Source organism: Ochotona princeps, chromosome 4 (genome assembly GCF_030435755.1).
Source record: "Ochotona princeps isolate mOchPri1 chromosome 4, mOchPri1.hap1, whole genome shotgun sequence".
Classification (NCBI taxonomy): domain Eukaryota; kingdom Metazoa; phylum Chordata; class Mammalia; order Lagomorpha; family Ochotonidae; genus Ochotona; species Ochotona princeps.
This window is the reverse complement of record NC_080835.1, coordinates 44,724,111-44,749,401: the sequence shown is the minus strand read 5'-3', so window position 1 is coordinate 44,749,401 and position 25,291 is coordinate 44,724,111. Positions and strand designations below refer to the sequence as shown.

Here is a 25,291-nt window from a genome sequence, read left to right as displayed (position 1 = left end):
TGTGAGCAATCACAGCCTGACTTGGCTTTGTGGGCAAGCAGTTGTTACTGAGCAATTAGCCTAGCCAAAGGCACAGGTGCCAGGTGCTGGGACAAGCTCATGGGCTGTGGAGATAGGCTGACCTGCAATCAGATGGATGTAGGGGTATGTGGGAAGCCACCCTGCCAACCTCCACAGGGCACAGTGTGGGAAAATGGACCAGGGAGGCTGAGGTAAGGCTTTAAAGATAAGTGTGGCTAAGGATACTACCCCACCGGGCAGCACTGGGGCAGGGCTGTTATTATCCCCATTTTATGGATGAAGAAATTGAGGTTCAAAGAGGTTAGATAACTTGTCTCCTCTCATACCTGAGCAAGGACTGGCTCAGGCCTCGTCACCAGTCCACCTGGCTTGAGTCCAAAGTGGAACCCGTGACTATGCAGCCTTGGTTGTCTCACCTCTGAGGACAAATAGGCCTTTACCAAGTCACCAGGGTGTGGCTGGGCATCCCCGACAGAGGCCCAGCACAGGCAGAGGTGCCGGCATGGAGTGTGGAGGGACCCGGTGTTTACCAGGGAGCTGCCTGTGGCTCTGTGAGGTCTGAGTACAGGGGGCAGGTCAGGGCTAGGGGTGAAGGTGGCACTACTTCCTGCTCTTCTGAGATTGTTAGCAAAGGCCTACAGATCAGGGCCGGTACCGGACCCAGTGTGCCTTTGTGAGGCGAAGTTCTCTCTGGCAACAAGTTAGAGGATTGGGCTGGTGGACCAGAGGAGGGTGAGCCTGGAAGTGGAAAAAGCATCGATAAGGAGCCCTGGAGAACTTGAGGTGAGAGCAGGTGGAGCCCTGAGCTCCCCCAGGAAGGAAGGGGGAGGCACCCAGTGTCTGGCCAGTTATTCAATATCAGAGAGCCAACACTAAGGGTTTGACTGGAATATCTGGTGTGGATGGTGTCAGCTGCAGAGTTTGGGGGTTACAGAAGGGGAAATGGGTGAGATGCAGGTCAACAGACCCTCAGGCTTCATGAGAGGGCAGGGGCAGATCTGAGGGGCAGCTGACACACGGCCCGTGTTGGAGGTTCTGCTCCATGAGTCAGTGGGACACAGAGAGGGGCTGAGCTGAGGGATGGTGTGGGTCCTGGAGAATGAGATGCAAATGGAGCTCAGAACCTTCCTTGGAGGGGTAGGTAAAGGAAGGGGGGCGGGGAGCAAAAGGCTGGAAACTGGGAGAGACCATGTGTAAGGTGAGGCCAGATCAGTGATGATTGGGAAGCCTGGGGCTGGCAGGTGGGAGGGGAAGCCTCACAGCGGTGAGCTGAAGTATGGTGGGAGGTATGAAAGCAGACTCCACATGGCTGTCCTTAGGAACACAGACTCTAAGAAAACAAGTGAGGGTGCTGGTTCATTTTCTCCAGTAAAAGCAAACAGCGATCTCACTGGGGCTGAATCCAGTCATGTGTTGGGAGAATGACTTCCTGCTGATAAATTCACAATCAACAGACAGCAAAACAATCTTGTTGAGCAATGGATCCTTTCAGGGATGGGGTGGGAGCATGTGAGCATGTGGCATAGTTCTTCATGATGGGAGACCTTCGGGACATATGCTCCTGCAGACACAGCTGGGCAGTGGGCTGCTTGGGGGCAGGGAGGGAGACAGCGCTGTCGTGGGCTTGGAGCTGCACATACAGATACACAGGCGTCCGGGAGAAATCCCCCAAATGTTCCTTCCCACAAGAGCACTCTCTTCTTCCCACCAGCCCATGTGGGGCTCTCTCATTTGGCTGCAGGAGCCAAGAGCCCAGAGAATGGCTGATGTTACCAAGGGAATGGACTGGCTTTTCTGTCCCAGTCTCTCCTCTCTGTGTCTCTCCCAGAGCGGCCAAGAGTATGGATGTGAGGATACTTTAGGCCTGAGTATGGGGCCAGGCAGGCTTGTTGAAAGCAGCTTTTGGAGGACATTGAGATCCCCCGTGGGAGGAAGATAAAGGTCAGAACTGGCTGCTGCTTGATGTTAGCCTACAGCTGCAGAGGGAGGGAGAGATGGTCTTCATACTTGCATGATAACCTCTTCAGTGGGAAGGGGCATCTCCTGACACAGCGTGCCCACCACTCATTCCTCTTGCATCAGTTAAGGCAGTGATAATGCCCACCTCACGGACAGCCCTCCAGTCTTAGTGCCTTCACATACCGTAAGGTTTATTGCAGGTGGAGTCCAACGTGTGTGTGTAGCAGAAAGGGCTGTCCTGTAAGTGGGTGACCAGGGGATCTGGCTCCTACAAGCTGTGGCTCTCCTGTCCCCAGCTTGTGGTCCCCAAGGGTGCTGTGGGCTAGCAGAAGTGGAGGGAGCGATGATGGTGGTTGTGAACTCTCAGGGGTCAGCTCAAGCAGTGGTGAAAGCCACTCTTGGTCATACGCCACAACTTTGAACTCACTCACCTGGGCTCCCTCCACTTCAAGGAAGTAGCAAGCAGGCTGGGGGTTGGCCAGCTGGTCTCTGTCATGCCCACTAAGGCCTAAGGGTAACTTCTAAGTTGCATTTTTTCCTGGCAAGTCAGCTATTGTCCTCATTTGATGTTGCATGAAGATCTCAGTACAAAGCCTGGCATGGAGTTGGATGAAGAGAGGGAGAGGGTGAGGGGGCATCAAGCATCGGTGTGCAGGGCAGTGCAGGTGGACTGCAGGTGGCTGTGCCTATGGACCCTGGCCAAGGGGCTTAGGAACACAGGTTCACCACTTAGGACCTCACAACCTCAGGAACGTGGTTGATTTCTCTAGTCCTTTGGAAAATGAAGCTATTAATCATCTCTAACAATGTGTGGTTTTGTGACAACAGTGAACTCCTTTAATCCGTGAAAAGCTTTGAGCATGTTGTCTGAGCCCTCAGGGACGCTCATTAAGGTCACTGATGACTGTGTGTCCCAAGATGAGAACCAGAGCTTTCTCCCTTAAAGTACTTACTGGGCAGAAAAGTCCTTGTGCTGGGAAAGGCATTGGGAAGGAGGTGAGAACTGTCCAGAGGGTTCGCTCACAGTCACCTGCCCTGCTTGGGCATGGTAAGCACAGGACGTATCAGACCTTGTTTCTGTAAGTAGGGGAAGCTTCTTTGAAGACAATGGGATTCTCCTAGTGATTCCAAAGGATTGATAGCCAGTGTCCTTGATACTGATTTTAGTCAACCAGCCCTGATTTTGAGGGCTAATCATGCAGTCATTTTTTGCCCTAATTTAAGCTGGAGGGTGTGTTCAGCAGGTGCAGGCTGATCTGGACAGGCCCTCGAGGAGACTTCAGGGAGTCTGCTTACCCCAGGGAAGAAAAGTCCCTGCTGTCTCCTGTGCCAGTGCTGTACAGGAGAGCACAGGGCTGGAGAGGTGCTTCCTGGGCAGGGTGAAGGGTAGCCAACTCGAGCTAAGCCCCAAGGAGCAAGGACCCCAACTTCCTCCAGGATATTAGAGCCAACTTCACAGAACCACCTCAGGATGGGAGGGACATGGGAGTGGGAGGATAAGGGTAAATGCTGCGAACCTGTCAGTCTGAGCTTCCTCGGGATTTCTGGGAATGAATGAGATTTGGAGGAAAGAATGTGAGAGGCCTAGAGGGCTTAAAAATTACTTCACTTTACAGAACAAAAAGCTGCAAGGTTTTTTTTTTCATTCATGTAGTTACCTGTTTCTTACTACCTTTTAACTCAAAAGTGTTTTGGAAAATTAAACCCATTGTTAATTAGGCCACAAATTTTGTACTGCAGTCTCCTTTTAGTAGATGGTGGTGGTGGAAATTTTGTATGTCTTTTATTGTTGTCTGGTGAAATATGCATAACATTTATAATTTTAATCATTCTTTTTATTTTTTACGTGTTTAATGTAAGAGGCAAAGAGAGGCAGGGAAATTGGGCAATTAAGTCATCCCCCAGATTTCCCCAACGAGCAAGGGCTGGGCCAGGCAATAATTAAAAGCTAGAAACTCAATCCAGGTCTCCCAGGAGGGTAACAAGGACCTAACCTCTGCTTGTTTTTAAAGTTTTAATTTCAGAACCAAATTAAATTTATAAAACAAACATTGTGAACTAGCACGAAGGGCTTGCAGGTATTCTGTACCCCAACTTCCTCTATGAAGATGTTAGTGTCATATATTTATAACAGTCTGAAACCACACCCAACTTCTAATATTAACATCTTACGTTAGTCTTTTATCACAATTAGAGACCCAATGTTTTGAGCCTCCACCTGCTGCCTCCTAAGGGAGGCATCAGCAGGAAGCTGGCAGTGGGAGAGCCAGGACTCAAATCCAGGCACTTCAATTTTGAATGTGGGCCTCACAGCTTAATATCTTAACAGCTGGATCAAACATTCACCTTTTAGGCATTTTTTAAAAAATACACTTATTCATTTGAAAGGCAGAATTACAGAGAGAGGAGACAGGATGAGAAAAATCGCACATCTGCTGGTTCTCTCCTCAACTGGCTACAATAGCTGGGCTGGGTCAGGATGAAGCTAGCAGCTCAGAACTCTAGTCAGGTCTGTCACAAAGGAGGTAGGGACGCATGTACTTGGGCCATCACCCACTACCTTCCCAGGCATGGTAGCGGGGAATGGGCTTGGAAACAGAGCATCCAGGGCTCAAACTGGCACTCTCATATGGGATACTGGCATCACAAGCCATTAGTGAAGTTACCATGCCAGCTCCCTTTTAGTCATAGTTGCATTGTTTTACAGATATCACTACCATCCATTCTCCCCAACTAAAACTCTGAGCTCATAAACAGTTTCCTATTGCCCTTTCCCCCAGCCCTGGACACCCACTGGATTTCTTGCTCTCTCCTAGTTTACTGATAGTGAACTCTTCCCACCATCCATTTGACATAGATGGGGCTCCTGGAAACAGCACATGGAATTCACAGTTCTAGGGACCCAGTGTAGGATCCTAGCCCAGGCAGAATAGTATGTTGAGCTTTTGTTGGTAGTATTCTCTGTGTGTGTAGTGAGATGTGTGTTGTTTTGTCAGTGGGCAAACAGGTGTCCTGCTTGGCATGGGTCCTGCAGGCACAGCTGAAACCTGGGGGAAAGGGACCCTCTTCCCCGGCCCACGGCATGGTTCTATGGAAGGGGGCCTGCCACACTGCACTGGGTTGTCCTATATTCCAGAGGGTAGCTATTGTAGCCTTAGGAGATTGGTTAGAATTTCAGACAATTCATTAAGCCAACCAGGTATCAGAGCTTCATTTAAGTTGTCCCTTTTCATTGCTGGAGAAAGACAGCACTGCTGGTGTCGGGGAGCTCGGGAGGGTCTCAAATGCTGAGACCCTCCGAGTGCCAAGCACGCGTTAGGCCTGAGGAAAATGCCTTGTAGGGAGCGCCACTTGTGTCCTGGGACTGACAGGTGGGAAAAAATCACTTGGACTTGGACAACTCCTTAAGAGGGATTATCAAGGCCAAGTATGAATCTTGGTAGATGACTTGGGAACTCCAGGAAAGTGCTGCCTGGTGCTTTATTGGTGGGTTGCATCATGGCTCACAAAGCCAAACCCTATGATTGACACTTGTGGATTCTCCAAGCCTGAGAGCACTTCAGAATTGAACCAGTCAACTGTTGACACTACAGCATAGCTTCAGGAAGGGCAAGCTGCACTATTTCCGCACACAGGCTTGCCCTGGTCAGTGGCTTGGAGTGTGAATTCCCAAGCAGAGGGAACTCAGTTTCACAGCATTCCCACTCGGTACCTGTGAGATGCTGGTGGAGTCTCTCACCCTTGGAAACCTATGTTTTGATTTCACAAGGTGGCTTGGCTCCAGTAGTGGATGTAAAGGGGCAGGCAAAGGGAATGACTGGTGCCCAGGGAGCACCTGAGCAGTGCCAATGCCAGAGTCATTGGGAAGGCAGTGGAGAGGAAGGCAGGTGGTGGCTGCAGCCCAGGGCTCCTCCTGCACAGACCAGCCATGCTCCCACCTCAGAGGCCTTGCCTCCCTTAGGTTAAGGCTGCGGAAGAGAGGCTTAGTGATATGGATGGGATGTGGGATGCTGATAGGAAATCCTTGTGGGATACTTTAAAAATGTATGTATGAGAGTATGCATACATATGCATGTGAGAGGGTGTTTACAAAATATACAGATAATGATATTAAATAATGCATTTATTTTGGCACAAAAACTTTGAAAGTTGCAATTTTCAGAATGTACATTTCTCAGACTTTTTGGAGACCCTGTGTCTTGCATGGATTTTAAAATTTTTGCATAAAAATAAACTATTCACGTTTCTACAAACCTTTTGAAGTACTGACATCAGACACACATATCTGTAGCTTCATCTACAGATACAAATGTATATATGTAAACTTGGACAGTCTTCAAAACGTTCATGAAAAAGCATATTATTAGGCCCTGTGCTATAGCCTAGTGGCTAAATCCTTGCCTTGCATGTGCTGGGATTCCATATGGGCAGCAGTTCATGTCTCAGCTGCCCCATTTGCCATCCAGCTCCCTGCTTGTGGCCTGGGAAAGCAGTAGAGGATGGCCTAAAACCTTGGGACCCTGTACCTATATGGGAGGCCCAGAAGAAGCTCCTGGCTCCTGGCTTTGGATTGGCTTAGCTGTGGCCTTTATGGCCACTTAGGAATGAATCAGCGGATGAAAGGTCTTTTTTTCTGTCTCTCCTTCTCTCTGTAAATCAGACTTTCCAATAAAAATAAAATAAATCTTAAAATACATATTATTTTAAAAATACACATGGATTTCAAACTCTATTCACACCAAAGTGAACTTAATTTTTTTTCTTTTTAATTTTACTTGAAGGCAAAGAGAGAGATGGTCCCATGTGTTAGTTCCCTCTCAAACACTTACAGGCCAGGCTGGGCCAGGCCAAAGCCAGGAGCTTGAAACTCAAACTTCAAGTCTTGTATATTGGTGGCAGGGGTCCAACGACTGGAACTGCCACCTGCTGCCTCGCGGGGCCCATGTTCGCCGGAAACTGGAAGCAGAGATGGCACTGGAACCGAGGCACTTGGATGGGGTGTCCCAGGCAGCATCCCAACCACTACAGCAAATGCCAATCCCTGACCTTATCTTTTCATTTCATTCTTTCCATGAACTCTCAAAAGAAACCTCAGGTGCACGTCTACACACACTCACACACACTCACACTCACCTGTAAGTAGAAGAACAACCACACATGATAAAAATCATGGTTGCCTTGAACAGTGATGCAATGAGAGCAAGCTGATTAGTGAATTTTGCTTCAGTTTTTTAAAAAGGTTTTTTCTTTGTTTTTAAATATTTATTTTATAGGAAAATCATATTTACACAGAGAGGGGGAACAGAAAGGTCTTCATATGCTGGTTTTCACTCCCCAAGTGGCCGAAATGGCTAGAGCTGAGCCAATCCAAAGCCAGGAGCCAGGAGCTTCTTCTGGGTTTACCATGTAGGTGCAGGTTCCCAAGGTTTTGGGCTATCCTCGACTGCTTTCTCGGGCCACTATTAGGGAGTTGGATGCAAGTGGAGCAGCTGGGACATGAACCAGTGCCCATATGGGATCCCGGTGCATGCAAGGTAAGGATTTTAGCTACTAGGCTACCATGCTAGGCTCCAGACCTTTGCTTCTTAAGTGGGTAGGTGGAGAGAATTCTTGTCACTCCAGGGACTTGCTGATAGGACTCCTTAGCAGAATGCAGGTGAAAGTTCCTGGCTGGCAGTGGGCCTCTGGCCTCTGGCCTCTGTTGTGGCCCTGTGCCTGGTCAGAGCACAGGTGCCTCCTGGCACCATGCAGTAGGACCCCGAGGATGGAGACAGATCCGTGGCACTGTGCTGTGAGCCCTTATAAGAGGCAGTGGATGGTGCTGAGGAAGAGGCAACCTGGAGACCCTCCCCTGAGCCAGTCCTGCCAAGTCCACTAACCATTGCCCAGCGGGAAGACAGCCCAGGCTGGAAGGGCGAGAACTGGGTAGCCTGGGACTGTTAGTGGAAGGCTGGCCTGCCATGGACCTAAGGCTCTTTGTGGCATTGGTGCTGAAGGGCAGCTGGGCTGCAGAGGTGAGTGCAGACCCCACTGAAGCCCCGGGGACCTTGCCGTGGCTTTGGCAGAGCATCTCTGCATGCCTTCCCACGGACCCTTCCTGGTAGGGATTCCAGAAGGCACATGGAACAGGACTCTGCATTTGTGGGCTCAGCCTGCAAGGAGAAGGCAGCGACTTCCTAGGGGTGATCTTGAGGCTCAAACCAGGAATATCATAGAGCACTGCGAAGAAATAACCTCACAGAGGAGGCAGGGCTCCCAACTGAGGAGGCAAGGGGGAGCAGTGTGCCCTCCACCTATAGTGGCCATCAGGGAATGGGGACACCTGGCTGGAAGGAGGCCACAAGGAGTCCATTCTTTCCAACCCTGCAGTTACTCCCTGGGTTCAGGTTGGCTGCCTGGAGCCCCAGTAGATAGAATGTGATATCTTGCTGGGCCAGATGGGAGGGCAGACACAGCAGATCCCACCTGTGTATCAGGTGCCCCTGCCCATGCTGGGCCATGCAGAGGTTCATTGAGGGCAGCAGCCATGTCCCACTGCCCAGACTCTGGTAGGTCCCTGCGTCTCCCTCTCTCAGGTTGCTACTCTACACAGCCTTTGAACCTGAACTGTCTCCCAGCTGTTTGCCAACACTTCACCCTGAACTTTAATTTGTAGCAAGCAGAGACAGGGAGAGGGAGTTGCTTTGTGACTCATGACGTCACATAGGCAGAGGAGCAACAGAACCACAAATAAGGGACTCCACTTGGCAAAAACCAGAGTGCTTCAAGACTATTCTTGGAAACTGAAGCATCCCATCTTGCTGCTTCCCAGAAAGTACAGAAACCTTTCATATTTCTGGCTATGTTGGTTTTATTTCTATTGCATACCAAACTCCAAAAAGGCAACAACTGGGCGGTGGCAAGCAAGGGAGACTTCAGCCAAAGCTAGTCACCCAGGATCCTCTGAACTGGACACATTTTGAGCATTTTGGTGGCGACCAGGGAATGGTGTCTACCAAACACACCATTTCCCTGGACAAAGGCCTGAAGTTCAAACTCTATGACTGATTCCAAGAACAAAGTTGGCCTTTCTAGTTCATGGCCAATACAACCCTGAACCCTGCATCCTTGCAGCACATTGCTCTGAAAACAGTGGGACACATTTTCTCTATGGGAAACTTAAACTTGGAAGTGAAGAAGTGCTGTGTCCCTAACTTCAGGACTGGGAAGTGGGTCTTCTAAATGGAAACAGCCTGGGTCCTCTGGTTTTAAGGTGCATATGGTTCCTGTCCCTGGGAGATCATGCAGTTATGAGTCACATTGCCTTACTTCCCTTCCTCTTTGTGATGTTTGGTCCTTTTGAAGTTCTTGTGGAACTGCCAGGGGCCGCATCCATCACCACCCTGATCTCACTTATCCCTCACAGTTCGATAAAGGGAACTGGTCATGTCCCCATTTCCCAGATGAGAAAGCTGAGGCTTGGACAGATGAGATAAGGTGCCTAGCATCACAAGTGCCTGAGACCAGATTTACAGCCAGTTCTGTCCCAACTCTGCATGTCCCAACGGTCCCGTGTGAGGAGAGCTGCCCACTGTGGGTGTTGAACATCTTGCTTACCTCTGAGAGCTGATTTGTAAGGCTGAGAGGAGACCGTTTAGCTCTGGGGAGGCAGGTCTGAGCCTGGTACGGGCTGCTGGGGTGCACGTCCAAGGCTGTGCTTATCGCCTCCTGTCCAGCCATCTCCCCCCACCTCCCCTTATCTCCCTCTAGATAAGAGCCGGTTCCTACAGCTCCCACGCCCACCCAGGGCCCTCTGCATGGCACCACCCTTGGCTGTTTCCCTGCTGGAGTCTAAGATTAAGTTGTTCATTTTGCTTTGGGTGGGGGAGGAGATGGCTGGGAAGAGACAGGTTCTTCCAGTTTGTAAATTATTGTCTGGCAGTCAGGTCTGGCTTAATACCTCTCACCAGAGCATGATTTTAAACCAGAATAAGGTGGCAACTTGGAGACTTGATTTACTAAATTGTTTTTCCTTCCCAAATCCAGGTAGCCTCTCCTTCTCTCCCTCCCCCTCCTCATTTGACTCTGTACCGTGTGGTTGCCAAGTGCACCGAAGGCTCCCCAGGCCGGGTCTAGCCACCACCGGTATTTCTCTCTTGTCCTTTCATAGCCCTCACTACAAGGGGAAGGGGACCAGTTGGCTCTTAGGAAATAAGGCACAAAGACCCAGCATTTGTGTGGTTTGTGTGATGCCATGTGTGTGTGGAGGGCCAGAAGTTCCACAGGTGGTTTTCTCTGCACTGCCCACCTCAGGCTCTGAGCAGCAGGGTCCAGGTGGCCTGTTCTGGCAGACCAGCTGCCACCTCCTTTGCTCAGGACTGGACATATCAGTGGTCCTCAGGGTGGATAAAGTGTACGAGAATTCACAGGTGCTGGATGTCATCCTGGGTGGTAAGTGTTGTACGAGGCAGTGGGGGTGAGCTGAGAAGGAGGCAGTGTTTATGCAAGTGATGCCAAAGCAGGCTCCGTGGACATCACAGGAGCCGAGCAAGGGGACTGTGCAGGATCCATGCCTCGGCTGGTCCCGCCCTCCCAGTCCCTTGGACATGAACTGCAGTAGGCAGGTGGGGCCTTGCCTGGGCACTGGGACCAGGCTGAGGTGTGGCAGTCAGCTAGGCTTGGAACAAAGACTGATTGCTAGTCTCTCTTCACACAGCGTCTGACGCATGGGCAGTTCTTGGGAAGGGCTGTCAGTGCTCCTTGCCAGTGAAATCTGCATGGTATTGCCCTCTCATGGCCCTTCTGCAAGCTCCGGGGTTTGGGTGGGCAGCTCCAATTTTTGGCCCCTGCACTTGGTTCTCTTCCATGAGCACTCGACTTTTGTCTTGTGATCAACTCTGTACCCACCCATCTTCCTCCAAACTGCCAAGCACAGCCCATTGCTGGCTGTCTCTAGGTGCCCACCACCCTAGCATAATCCTGTATTCTGGCTAAGGCACCAGGAACTGTTGCTGAATGAGTAAGAGATGAGGGAGGAAGATAAACACCTGCTCTGCCTTTAGTCTTGGGTGCCAACCCCAGCCCACATGTGCCCTTGATAACTGCTGCTAAGGCTGGGAAGCTGCCCTGCTTACTGCTCTCCCAGGCCCTTCCCAGAGGGCTGAGGAGGCAGTGGAGCTCAAGGTGTAAGACCTCCCTCCCCTCCCCCGCCACCTCACTGCACAGCTAGGGCCAAGTCCCCAAACTCTGGTCTTCACCAGCTTTTGGTTCTTGAGAACAACAAAAAAAAGAGGAGTTGGCACTTTGGGAAATTGACCTTGTTTTATTTTTGTTCCTTTGCAACTTAAATGGTTTTCTTCTGGAGGAAAAAAAAATGCTTGAGGTTAGAATGGTACAGAGAGGGAAGGGGCCACGGCCAAAACCCAGGCGAGCTATTTTTGTGATGTGAATGAACAACCAGTCCTTCTGTCTGCTTGAGTATTTGTCCCAAACAGCTCACAGCCTGGCCTTGCAAAGCATGGGTCCCTGCTGTACTGGGCCAAGGAGACATATCTCTCTCTCTCACTGAGAAAGGTGCTTCCAGCAGGTACCAGATAGAGGATGCTGTTGAACATCTGTGCAGGGGAAAGACCTGCCCTGGTAACTTAGAAGAACTTTTAATTTGCCTATCTCAGGCCAGGTGGGGCAGTCATGACACCTGCAGAGCGATGTAGTGGAAATTGGGTTTTTCCCCCTGCAGGGCACTAATGTCATGTGGCTGGGTGACATTCATCTTAGTGAACCATTTGCAGCCTGAGAAGGGGAGTGAAGTGGAGATGGGAAGGGGGGAGGCAGGGGTGCTAAATTCTAGTGTACTTCGCTGGCTTTTGCCTTATGCTAGTTACTGTTTCTAGAACCATCTTGCTCACAACAAGAGTGACCAGGCCCCGTAGACGTCAGCCAGGGTGTAGCTCTGCATAGTCTGCAGTGGTTTGCAGCCAGGGAGGAGAGTGGAAAGATGGAGAGGAAGAGCACAGCAGCCAGACCTCACTGCCAGGTCACATGTTCCCTGTGGATGACTTATGGTTAGTGTTAAGACTGAGGGTTAATAGGGCTGGTGTGTGGCACACCAGTGAAGTTGCCGTTTGGGATGCCTGCTTCCTAAATCAGAGTGTCTGGTTAGAGTCTCAGCAGTGTGCTTCAGATCCAGTTTCTGGCTGAGGCATGCCCTGGGAGACAGCAGGTGATGGCTCAGGGACTTGAGTCCCCTGCCACTCACATGGGAGATCTGGGTTGCGTTCTAGGATCCTGGCTTCAACATGACCCAGCCCTGTATATTGTAGGCATTTAGGGAGTGAATTAGTGAATTCAAGATCTCTTTCTCTGCTTTTCCCTCTCTCTCCTCCCATTCTTGTTTCTCTGCCTTTCAAATAAAAATGAATTTTTTAAAATTGAAGAATTAGGAACTGGTTTGATGGCTCAGTCTACTTGCAAGTGCTGGTGTCCCATATGGGCACTGGTTCATGTCCGAGCTACTCCACTTCCCATCCAGCTCTCTACTTATGGCCTGGGAAAACAGTGGAGTATGGCCCAAGTAATTGGAACTCTGGATCTACATGGGAGATCCAGAGGAGACTCCTGGCTCTTGGCTTCAAATTGGCTCAGCTCTGGCTGTTGCAGTATTTGGGAAGTGAACCCATAGATGGAGGATCTTTATTTTTCCTTCTCTTTGTAAATCTTCCTTTCCAATAAAAAAAAAACCTTAAAATTTTTGAGAATTAATATTTAATAACATAAAGGGGTTTTATTTATAGCCCTCAGCATCCTTCTTCCCCTTCCTTGTCTCATGATCCACAAAGCTCACCTTTGCCTTTGCCTCCCTTTGCCTCCCTTTGCAGGTGTGTCATTTCTCCAGGTACTTCATGGTATCCTCCCCTGCCCTCTCCACACCTCTGCTCCACACAGCTCCTGAGACATGGGAGAAAACGAGGATGAGAAGCAGGCCCAGGCTGGGCAGATCTTTGAGAACTTTGTCCAGGCTTCCACGTGCAAAGGTACCCTGCAGGCCTTCAACATCCTCGTACGTCAGCTGGACCTGGATCCTCTGGATCATAGAAACTTCTATTCTAAGCTCAAGTCCAAGGTGACCAGCTGGAAGGCCAAAGCCCTGTGGTACAAACTGGACAAGCGGGGCTCCCACAAAGAATATAAACGAGGAAAGTCATGCATGAACACCAAGGTAAGGGGCGACCTTGCGTGGGTGCTTGTTGTCTGTGCAGGGTGTGTAGGTTGGCCTTGAGAGGTCAAGGAGTTGTTCCTCTTCTTCCACCCTAGGACCTTAATGGCTGTGAGGGTGATGGTTGGATTGATTTTGTTCAGCTGACGGGTCCTTTGCTTACTAACACTCAGCTCTTCCTGTGTCAGTTTCCACCTTACCCTGGTAGCCTCAGCATCCCTTCTTGTGCCCTCACCAAGGAAACCAAAGCCAAGGTGGAGAGAGGACCTCACAGAGGCTTAAGCTCCTCCTCCTCTTACTACAACCAGTATGACTCCGCAGTTCATTGAGCAACTGAACTGTCAAGCTGGGTGCTTGACATCTGTGATCTCACTGCACACCTTCAGTAGACCTTTGGACTGCATTAAAGACACAGAAGCCAAAAACATTCAATGATCTTGCTCAAGGGCATACAACTAAAAGGCCATCTTGGTTTGTCCAATTCCAGAATGTTAGCACCAAATCCCACGGAGGAGCGTAATTAAGGTAGTGTTCCCTTTGGAGCAAGCATTGTAGAAAGATCTCTGGTTTGTAATTAATGGGTAAGGAACAGGTGTTTTGTCCTCACTGCCTTTTCCTCCCTCTCATTCTCCTGTCCTCTGCCTCAACCTGTTATTTACCTGGGTCCTATCTGCTCAGGATCCCACTGGAAGATAACCTTCCGCAAACTATTCAAACTTCCCATCTTGGAAAGGGTTAGGGAACTGGGACTGACCAGAGCATAAACAGGTTCAATGTCCCTAAAGTATGCCACACCATGTGGGGTAATGAGAAGTCAAGATTTCTCCACTGGCCCTTGGGAGCTGTCAGCCCCAGGCGCTGCTGCAGGCTGTGTGTTTAGGTTAAAATCCCATGCACTGCATTTAGACCTCACAAGAGGTAGCTCAGTCAGAGCCCTTGGAATTCCAGTCAGTGCCAATCCCAGGACAAGGGGATTGAACTCTCCATGGCAATGGGGACTGTTGTGCTTTTGTTTTGGTGATGGGGAGCTGGTGTGTTTGCCCTGAGATACGGCTGCTTTCCACCATCCTGAGGGAGGCAACTGCCAATCCCCTGGGAGCCTGGGGTGTGCTGAGACTGGATGCCACATGGGAGTGCATTCCATCAGTCGGAAACAAGCAATCGCTTCAGTCCAGAACACAGTATCCATCAAGGCACCGCTGCCCAGAATCTGCCATGCTCCCACAGTATTTGTCAAGACACCTCTGGCCAGAACCTGCTATGGTCCCACAGTATTTGTCAAGGCAGCTCTGCCCAGAACCTGCTATGCTCCGGCCTTGAGCAGAGGAGATAAAGGACTAGGAGAAAAGGAGGCAGAACAAACTGGGAACTAAAGTCCTGGGTGACACTCCTGTCCTGTGTCTCCCTTCCTAGTTATTTTAATTTCATGGTCACGGTTCTATGGGTAACTTGTTAGAGGAAGGAGAAACTTCCAGTTTTCAAGACATCACCCTTCTCAGTAACCATATGTGGTTTTGAAATTTCCAATGGAAGCCAGGGAGCCCTGCTGCTGTGTAGGTTCTCACGGTCTTTTCAGGGTTCCTGTTTAGGCAACGCCTATGCTCCATATACCTGCAGTGCAGTGTGGCCATTGAGGAACTGTCTTGCTGTTCTGGAGACCCTCAGAGTCAGCTGGCAGAGAGTGGGCTGGAAGGTTGGCAGGAGCAAGATGCCCTTATTTCAAAATTCACTGCCTGATTGGTTGCCTCACCTGTGGAGCCAGCCCTCATGCCAGCTTGGATGGCTTCACTTCAAAAGAGTACTGGCTTCCTGTGATCAATGGGTCAAAGGGAAAGTTAGTGATGCTTATCTGGGCATTTTGAAATCTTTCTTACAAAGACAGTGACAGCCCATCTCATCCAAGCCAGCTGACCACTGAGATGAGGGAGACAAGTGGGACAGTGGTCCGGAAGCATGGGTTAAGACTGTAGAGTGGAGCATAGCAGAGGTGCAGCTCAGATACGTTCATTAAACTCATCAATTTGCAAGAGCCAGAAGGCACAGGCACCTGGGGGGCTTGCTGTCCCATCTCCTCTTGGATCATTGGTCAGGAAATAAGAGGACTGCATCCTTCCTTCCTGCAGACTTTTTCTCTTCATCAACAAGTGGTTTCTACTTCCAATCTTTGTAGCTTCAGGATCCCAACAGGCCAGGATCATTCTCTCCCAGCTCAGCACTGCAAACACTCTCAGGAGAGGATTCTGATGAGCTGGCATCTGGGTTGATTATGGCAACTGTGATCCAGCAGCACTGTCGGTCCTTCCCTGATGACATGGGGGAGGAGCAGGTCCCAGGAATGTGGTGGGGGCGGGGGGGAAGCATGCAGATAAGCCGAAGGTGTCCTCTATGGAGACTGTGTTCTGGTTGTGGTTTAGGCCCACCCCGTGTGGATGCCTCGTTCTAAGACACAGTGTTTGTGTTTCTTGTTCTTAGTGGTATAAAGCACAGAGCCGGGCTACTACTGCTCTTCCAGTGCGAAGTCAGGGTCTATGGCTCAGACATTCAGGTATGTTTTGGTGCAGTAGTGTATGCTGAGTATTAACCAAGCAGGAAATACAGGGCATGAGTGGAGCTGTGGCTGCTCACCCATGTTAAACCAGAGAGTGCAGATGGGTCAGGGACCAGGCACGCAGCCAAGCACCCAGGGATCTACAGGTGGAGCAGGAATCAGTGCAGTTCAACCAGAGTCCTGTCTTTCCACTGACGTGGACACATTTCAGAATCATCTGGAGCGAGCTGGGGTGGGGGGGTCAGCATTTCACTAGTAATCATCACCCCTGTGTACCGCTGGGGTCATGCCATCAGTGAGGGCCTGTGTGCACTGGTGCTGGCGGTGGGTGACTGGGGAAGAAAGGTTCTGGTGGATGGGCCACAAAACAGAGAGACTTCCCTCCCCAGGTCTCCAGGGCAGATGTTAGTTGCATAATCCAACTTGGGATCCTTGTTTATCATTATTATTATTATTTATGAGGAGTTTGTTGGGCCCTTTGTCAGGGCCCTTTGTCATTCTTTCCCCTGGCATGGCTTTGTTTGGATAAGAACCGGGTGAACCCTGGCTCTGACCAATTAACTCAGCATGGACATGGCTGCTACTTCTGGGTAACACCTGGCTCAAATGTCAGATGAGTCGCATCAGCAGGAGAGGCTTTCCAGAATTTGTAAGGCGTGCTTTGGTGTGCTTGCTGCCATAATCACAGATCATGGATTCTGGTCACTTTGATAGAAACCTAAACCTAAATTGTTAGAAGGGACTTAAGAGCACAGCCTCTGCATTTGATGGATGACAGGTGGGAGCTAAGACTGGCGAGTGGCATTGCTGAGATCTGGCTTGCTTTTTGTTGCTTTGGTTCACTCACTTCCTAGCAGGTGTTTCCAGTGCCTTATAGCTTACAGGGCACTTGATAGGAAGTATGGTTCAAAACATGAATGAGTTCTTTCTTGACCTTTCCAGAAAGGAGGCAGAAGTAATGTAATTATTTCCACATTTATTCACTGAATCATTTATGGGATGAAAAATTATTGAGTAGCTACTTTGTGTGCCAAGCACTTGTTTAGGTATCAGCCATGTAATAGCTTTGTGGCTTTGGGCAAGTTACTCAACGACTCTGATCTTCAATAGCATTCTCAGTTACATGAGAATAATAATGGCACCTCCATTATGGAGTTTCTGTGGGGAGTAAATCAGGTCATCATTGTAAAGCATTTAGAGCTCTGCCTGTGCATAGTAAATAGCCACTAGTGTTTAGCCTTTAGTTGCATTAATGACCCACGTGTTTTCAGAGAAGTGTGCAAGTGACTATGTCTGGGCCAGTCTTGGAATTCCTCATGGAAGAGGAGGTGTGAGGTCGAGTTTGGCAGGGGAGTATGAATTTGGAACCGCTGAAGAGAATACAGGCAGAGGGCTGCGTGATGGATGCAGTAAGTGCTGTTATGTAATGGAGAGGAAGGTGGTATGGGACGGAGAAGGAGTCATTGCCAGAGAGCTGTGTGAATGGATGGTAGGAGGACTCAAGGGAGAGAGACCTCCAGGTGTTTGGCTGTGAAGAACAGGTTCAGCCTGCAGAGCTTCTGACAGGGAGCTGCAGAGCCCCAGTCGGCTCCAGGGTACTTTCTGCCCCCCTGCTGGGAGATTGCTCAGCAATCACAGGTAAACAGGACTGGAGAGGGAGTGCTGCACATCAGGGCCATAAAAGTGAACTTAGAGGAAGTGACTCACAGACTCTTGTCCCCCACTAGAGTGGGAGTGGCCCATATAATAAAAACTCCTGTGCCATCTCTGTAGAAGGATATGTCTGTATATGGTCAGTTCCCAGCGGGGTTACTCCTCCTTGTTCCTTGAACATGACCCTTGTCCTTCTTTACCTCTGTAGTACCTCCCCACTGTGCAGCCCAGACCCAGGCTTATGCTCAGAGTTGCCCTGTCACGTGGTCACTGCCCTGCCTCAGCAAAGCATGGCAGGGCAAAAGGGAGTGATGGGGTGAGTGTGTGAGAGATGGACAGGGTGAAGTGGGGGCAGAGGGTTGCTATCTCTTGGCCTGGATAAGCCCATCTGGCATTCCTGACCTCTGAAGTCAGCAACCGGGGCTCTGCTGGCATGGGTATGTGCGGTACCACTTCGCCTAATATGGACAGGTGCACTGAGGACAGATAGCATGGAGGTTGGTCCCCAGGGTGCGGATGCCTGAGATGGTGGGACAGAATTGCAACAGACTTCACCTTTGTTCACTTTACCTGGCAATGAGCTGCTGGCACTGTTAGTCTCAATAGCAACTGGCTTGTTTTAGTGGCCACACTTGTCAGTACGGCACCATGGGGACAGCACAGTATGCAGGCTTGGCCTGAGTATGTGCCATGGGCATTACATATGAGCCTCTGTGAACCCCATTCCCGGTAATATTGTATCGAAAAGAAAGAACCCTCTTGTTTGGCTAAATTCATGAGAAGCAGTTAATTCAGGCCCACAGTGGTTTGTTTTATAAATACATTTTACAGACTTATAATATATTTTTGTGAAAAAACTAATTTTCTTCCTGTATTAAATGTAAGTTTGCTTTTGATATTCTTGATTCCCTTTCTCAATTAATTTTTTGAAAAAGGTACATTTATTTGACAGTCAAAGTTAGAGAGAAGGAGAGGTAGGGAAGGAATAGAAGCGGAGAGAGACATCTTCCATCCTTTGATTCACTGTCCAATGGCTGGCAATGGCCAATGCTGGGCCAGAAGCTTTATCTTGGTCTCTCCCATGGGTGGCAGGAGCCCAAACACCTGATTTTTGCAGACCACTGCTGGGATCTGGATCAAAAGTGGAACACCCAGGACATAAGAATGCACTAATGGGATGTCAGTATCATAGACAGTGGCTTCCTTTGCTAAGCCACAACACCAGCCCCATCTTACTATTGACTGGCACACAGAAATTATACATTTTGGGGATATAACATGCAATGTTTTTATATAGTTATGTGTTGTACAACTGTCTAATCATAATAAATACATTCATATCCTCACATTTGCTTTGATGGTGAAAACTTTCAAAATGCTTTCTTCTGGTTTTTGTTATACTCACACACACAGTTTATTATTTTCATCTGTGGCCAACCTAGTCTGCAGGAGCATGCCAGAACTTCTTTCTGTGACTTAGCTATAACTTAGTTTCTGTTGATCAACCTTTCCCCATCATTGCCTCCCCCCCACTCTCCCATCTTGACATGCATATCTTTTATGAAGTCAAACTTTTAGCTTTCTAGATGTGAATTAGATCTGTTGTTGGAAATGACACAATGTCGTTCTCTTCATGGCTAAATAGTACTCCGCTGCTTGTATGCACCAATTTTCTTTGTCCATCGAGCATTGGATGGATGCTTGGCTGGGTTTCATTCCTTGCCCATGGTGAGTGGAACTGCAGGGAATGTGGACATGCACCTGCTTCTTCAACAGACTGTGTTGTCTGTGTATTCCTGGGAATAGGGCAGCCAGGTCCTTTAGCGTTTGGACCATGAACTCTTTGAGGACCGACTTCCATATCATTTCCTTCAGTGACTGCAGATTCACACTACCCCCGCAGTGGGCAGGGACGATCTTGGCTGCACAGCCCCACCAGCACTTGTTTTCTCTGCTCTTCTTAAATAGCATCCAGCTACCTCATTGTCATCTTGAGTTACTTTTCCTGAATAGTGATGTTATGCATCTTTTCAAGTTGGCCATTGGTGTGTCTTTGTGAAATGTGTGTTTAAAGTCATTTCCCTGTATTTCTATTTTTTTTTCTATTGGATTGCTTTAGTCCCTTGTGTATTTCAGTTCCTAACCATTTGTCAGGAATACAACTTCCAAACCCTGTCTCCCGTTCTGTTGCTTGTCTCTTCACTCTGTTTACTGTTTCCTTGCCTTGAACAGAAAGTCTTTAGTTTGATGAAGTCTCCTTTGTCTAATTTTTGTTTTATTTCCTGGGCTTTTGCGGTCTGATTCAAAACCTCCTCTCACATCCTGATGTCCTGAAGCATTTCCTCTGTGATTGCTTCTGGTGGCTTCTGAATGGGGAGTCTAACATGAGGTCTGGAGTCCATGTTGAGTTGACTTTTGTGCAAGGTGGGAGGCAGACGTCTGGCTTCAGCCTTCTGCAGGGGGGAATCTCATTTTTCCTGCACCGTTTACTGAAAAGACTGGAAAAATTTCAATGTTTAAGAAGATGCAAATGCTAACCTGATTTGACTCTCACACATTCAGATCAGAATGTATATTAAGGTATCATTTTGTATCCCATAAACATGTACAATTAAAATAGTTTTTAAAATTTAGAAAGCAAAACTGTTAAGATATTTCTACAATAGAGGAAGAACAAGAAAAAAACAAGTGTGTTTATGGCAAAAAAAATAATAAATAGGATAAGAAAGTACAGTGGGAAAGGACTCTCTCTTCCCATGCTTCCAGTTTCTCCCCATAATGGGAGTTTCCTCCCTTGTCCCTGCCCCTGCCTCAGGGTCTTACCTGTGTGTGCACCTGTATGCGTATTTGTGTCTGTGGGGTAGGTTTGGTGCCTCACTTACTTTTAAAATGGGAAAAAATGTACACATTGTTCTGTATTTATTTGAAAGTCAGCATTGGAGCGACAGAGATCTTCCAGCCACTGGTTCACTCCCCAAATGCCTGTTAGGCCAACACTGGGCCAGATCAAAGCCAAAAGCGGAGCCTCATCCAGGCCTCCTACATGGGTAGCCAGGGCCCACATATATGCGCTACCCTTCACTGCTCTCCCAGGTGCATCAGCAGGGAACTGGATTGGAAGTAGAGCAGCAAGGACACCAACTAGCCTCCATATGGGATGCCAGCATTGCAGACAGTAGATTAATCTGATGTGCCACAGTGCTGGCCCAATGCATACTCCTTTCACTCAGAAACGCATCCATTGAGATTGCTTCCTTTGGCTTTTCCACGTGTAACCCTTTTCTCCATGGCTGTGATAGATTCCTGGTTTAGGAGGCTGGTTGGATTGTCCCTGTTCACCGTCACTTTGCTCTGCATTGAAAGACATTTCCTGACACCCGCTCTCTGTGCATCTAATGGAATGACTGGGGCCATTTCTGAGAAAGCATGTAAATGGTGGTAAACTATCATGGGCACCTTTGCTGCCGCCCCGCTGGAGTGGGTGCTTCCATGAGTATTGCAGGGAATCCAGAGAGCCTCCTTCGTGGCAAGGAGACCCTGGCAGCAGGTGCTGCCAACTAGATTTCTTCAGCCTTACAGGCCGGTCATGGAGGGACCTCCTGTGAGGTCTGGAGCACAGTTTGGGTAGCTTTGAAGGAGGTTGCTGAGTGAAAATCTGTTCAGCACCAGTGTGAACCATGTCTCTTAGAAGTGTTTCTACCTCCCAACACTTGCATCATTAAGAAGCTCTTAAGTGAAGTTGCGAGGTCTTTTCTAAAAAAACGAACACATTAGAGTGTGTCAAATGAAATACGCTTATATATGTGACTGAAATTTCTCATCAAATAATGGGAGCTTTGAAGGCTTGCATGGTGGCTCAACATACTAATCTGCCTTGCAATGCTAGCATGTCATATGGGTACCAGTTCTAGTCCGAGCTGCTGTGCTTCTCATCCTTAGCCTGTTGATAGCCTGGGAAAGTAATAATGGATGGTGGATTGAAGATTTTTTTCCCCTCTGTCTCTCCTTCTCTTTGTAAATCTTTCAATAAACAAACCTTTAAAAAGTAACTTTTTTTTTTTTTGATGGCCCCAGTCCCTGGACAATCTCTGCTATTTAAGCTGAATGGGAGCTTAAGCAAACACCACCGCCTCCTGGGAGCCCTCCCTGACCCTCTCCTCACTTTTTTTCCTCCTCTTTTTTTTATGCCCAGTCAAGCTTTGATGATGTACAGGCTCACAGACACCCACCATTGTCTTGCTGGGCAGTGTCCCATATTAATTGCTCTGTCTCTGTTCGTCTTGACCTTGAGGCCCCTAGGGACATGACCTCATCCCAGCCTAGAGACAAGATGCTAAGGGACCAGAAGAATCAGCCCTGTGGCTTATGGAGCTTTATTTGGAGCCATACTGGAGTGCTGGTACTTGCAAGCTTTTGCCCGTGGGCTTTTAGGGGTCAGGAGCCACCAGTCCCTTCATTTTTCTTCCCTAAGCTTCTGCCAGTTTTATAACTGAGTCTTACTCCTCCGTGTGTCTCCACCCCAAGGGGCAGGGATGGTGGCTGCAGCCTTGTTTTGGCTTGCACCCTCATAGAGCTGCTGGTGGAGTTCTCCAAGGGGATGGAAAGTAGCCAGCAGGTCTTGGAGTCTGAACATCTCAGCATCCTCTTTCTTGGAAAAAAACAAAAGCTCTAGCTCACAGTTCCCAGCCCACCCAGAATTGCACAAGGCCCTAGGGGTTGGGATTGGGGAAGGATGCTGTGGCCAGGAATGTCCAAACAAGTGTGTGTCACTATGTAGGGCATGGGGAGCCACAGAGTGGTGTCACGCTCTGCTCCAAGAAGCAAGGGTAACCCTCATTTCCTCTTCTGCTCACCAGAGACCCCTGCTGTGCTTTGTGTCAGGGTACAGAAATCCTGCAGCTGAGTGTAGGCTGCGGCTGGAGTCCTATTGGCATGGAGCTGGCTGTCTGCATCCTCCACTGGGTGGGGTGGCAGGCTGCAGATCCTGGTTGTTTCCTTGGGCTGAGATGGAAAGGACTGCATTCAGCTGCAAGAAAACAGACAATAATAAATAGTGCTTACTGTATTTTTAACAAGAAGTCAAGAGAGACACCATGGTCATAGGGTTAGTTACTCAATCTCTAAGTCAGTGCTGTCCAAGAGAAATATAATGTGGGTCAAATACATGATTTCAAATTTCTGGTGGCCACATTTAGAAAGTACAAATAAAAAGTGAAGTCCATCACATGTTGTAATAGAGATGATTGCTGAGTTAGGTTGGATTCTTTGGATATCAAGTTTCTGAAATTTTACATGTGTTTCACAGTGCATTGCAATTCAAGTTAGCTACCTTTTGCATCTCAATTCAAATAAGCTACATTTCAGATATTTCCTTACTATATGTGGCTGGTGGCTCCTAACTTGGACAGTGAAACTTTTCCTCATATGGATCATCTTGAAAACCCAAAGTGGCTGCTGTAACTCCACACCCTACACTTATTTCCAAGACAGGAAGAAGGTGGAAAGACGAGGTTTCAGTTACCTCTGTCTCCTTATCACATAGGCAGAAATGTTAAGATGTAAGCAACATGGGGCTGGGAGTTTGTGTCAAATGTTCTCTGCTGATCCCCTAACATTTTATCTAATGTCTAACACCTAATAGGTATTCATCACAGGTTAACTGCTCAAAAGCAGGTGCTTTAGGGTACCTAGAAGCACATCACCAGTCACCACCTGCGAAAGGAAAGGGGCTGAAGGAGGATAGGGCTGAGGAAGGATGTGCCAGAAAGCCAAGTGCCTGCCAGGTTTTTAATACATGGGTCCATTCCTAACTTGGCAAAGCTTGGCAAAGGGAGAGGGTGGAAGACCACTTGGTTCTTGGCTGACATGAGATGGCTAGCTAGAAACTCCCAGCCCTCTAGATAACAAATGTGAAAACATATCCTGGTAAAATATTGAATTAGATAATGCACACTATTGTAGGAGGAATAGGGGAATAGTATAGGGTATAGGGGAATAGTACATTTACTCTGTGACCATGATACGTTTCCACCCCTGTAAGCCCATCAAAAGTTGAGAAATCAGGCTGGTATTGTAAGTTAAGCCACTACCTATGACATCCACCATGTGGATGCTGCTTGGAAGTTCCAGCTGCTGCACTTCCAGCTCCCTGCTAACAGCCCTAGGAAAGCAGTAGAACATGGCCCAAGTGCTTGGGCATACTACATCTATGTGGAAGATCCAAAAGAAGTTCCAAGCACCTGACTTTGGCATGGTCCAGCCCAGCCATTGAGGCCATTTAGAAAATAAACTAGTGGATGAAAGATCTTTCTCTCCCTTTCTGTCTGCAAGTCTACCATTCAAATAAGTGCATAAATCCTTTCTTTAAAAAGCTGAAAATACCATAAGTTGAGAATGCATGTAACACTTAACCTACTGAACACCAGCATTTAGCAACATCGCCATTTGTGTGTGTGTGTGTGTGTGTGTGTGTGTGTGCACAAATGCATGCATGTCTGTGCATGTTGAGGCCATTATCTTCCTCAGGCGGCTATGTGGCTTCTAGGAACCAAAGCCAAGTGTTGCTGCCTGTAGTTTATTTCCCTGGCCAGTCAACCTACATCATGCCTCCTGCTAGCTCGGTGGTTTCAGGGCAGGTAAATCTATCTGTGGAGGTCTACCATGGATAGTTTGATCTCAAGATCTCTTCTCCAAGGGAGAGCCCCCTAAATTTGGGGGACATGGAGGGTGGGGGCAGGGGAAATTCCATGAAGTCCAAATCTGTGGCCGAGTCCCATCTGAGACACTGTCACAGCCGTGTTTGCTGTGCACTGCTTGGAACTCCTCGCCAGCTTAAGAAAAAGATCAGTTGTGGGTTTTTTTGGTGTTGATGTTTTGCATTTCCATGTGTCTTTTCTAATACCTGTGAAATATATTTGTAAATATACATGTAACTTGTCATGTTAGTCTTCTTCTGCATACAGTTCACTAGCACTGATGATATATGTAGCATTGAGAGCCATCACCTGTGTTTATTTCCAGAGTTTTCCATGACCCCAAATGCAAGCTCTGTGGCCATGAAGTGGTGAGCCCCATTTCTCTCCTCCCCCAGCCTCTGACGACCTCTCAGCCAGCTTCTCTGTGTGAACCGACCTCTAAACTACTCTTGCTCTATAGTCACTGGCCAGTCTGTGTGGTTCACCTAAGTGGGATCATGTGATATTTGTCTTTGGCGTTGACTCGTTTCCCTGGGCATAATGTCTTCAAGGTCCAGTCATGCGTGCATGTGGCAGAACTTCATTTTGTTTCTTTTTCAGCTTAATCGTGTTTATTTTCTTCAAAATAACTGAATTGTCATCTCAGCATGAAAGCATTGTTAAGCATAAGAGGTATTACGTTTTTTATTTAAGTTTTCAAAACCTGGTGTGCAATTTATAGAACATCTCATTCAAATGCTAATTTTTAAAGATTTATTTATTTTTATTACAAAGTCAGATATACAGAGAGGAGGAGAGACAGAGAGGAAGATCTTCCCTCCAATGATTCACTTCCCAAGTGAACGCAACAGCTGGTGCTGAGCTGATCCGAAGCCAGGATCCAGGAACCTCTTCTGGGTCTCCCACATGGGTGCAGGGTCCCAAAGCTTTGGGCCATTCTCCACTGCTTTCCTAGTCCACAAGCAGGGAGCTGGATGGGAAGTGGAGCTGCCGGGATTAGAACCGGCGCCCATATGGGATCCTGTCTCGTTCAAGGCAAGGACTTGAGCCACTAGTTCACGCCGCCGGGCCCCAAATGCTAATTTTTAAAAAGATTTGTTTCTTGGGCGTAGCTATGTAGCCTAACAGCTAAAACTTCACCTTTCTTACATGCCTGGATCCCATATGGGGCTGGTTTGTGTCCTGGCTGCTCCACTTCCCATCCAGATCCCTGCTTATACA

At 48.4% G+C, this 25,291-nt stretch overlaps 1 protein-coding gene across 11 annotated transcripts in view; it reads left to right on the top strand.

Moving 5' to 3' along the window:
• The window catches only part of MICAL2 (microtubule associated monooxygenase, calponin and LIM domain containing 2), a 201,182-nt gene that overhangs the window by 33,076 nt on the left and 142,815 nt on the right, over positions 1-25,291 (top strand). For all 11 annotated transcript variants that reach the window (XR_009245314.1, XM_058663375.1, XM_058663370.1 and 8 more), the window contains exon 3: positions 12,837-13,177. Coding sequence is in view for 10 of the 11 variants with exons in the window: in XM_058663375.1 (XP_058519358.1) it covers positions 12,914-13,177 (264 nt within the window). In the remaining variant the exon portion in view is untranslated. The remainder of the gene's footprint in view (positions 1-12,836; positions 13,178-25,291) is intronic.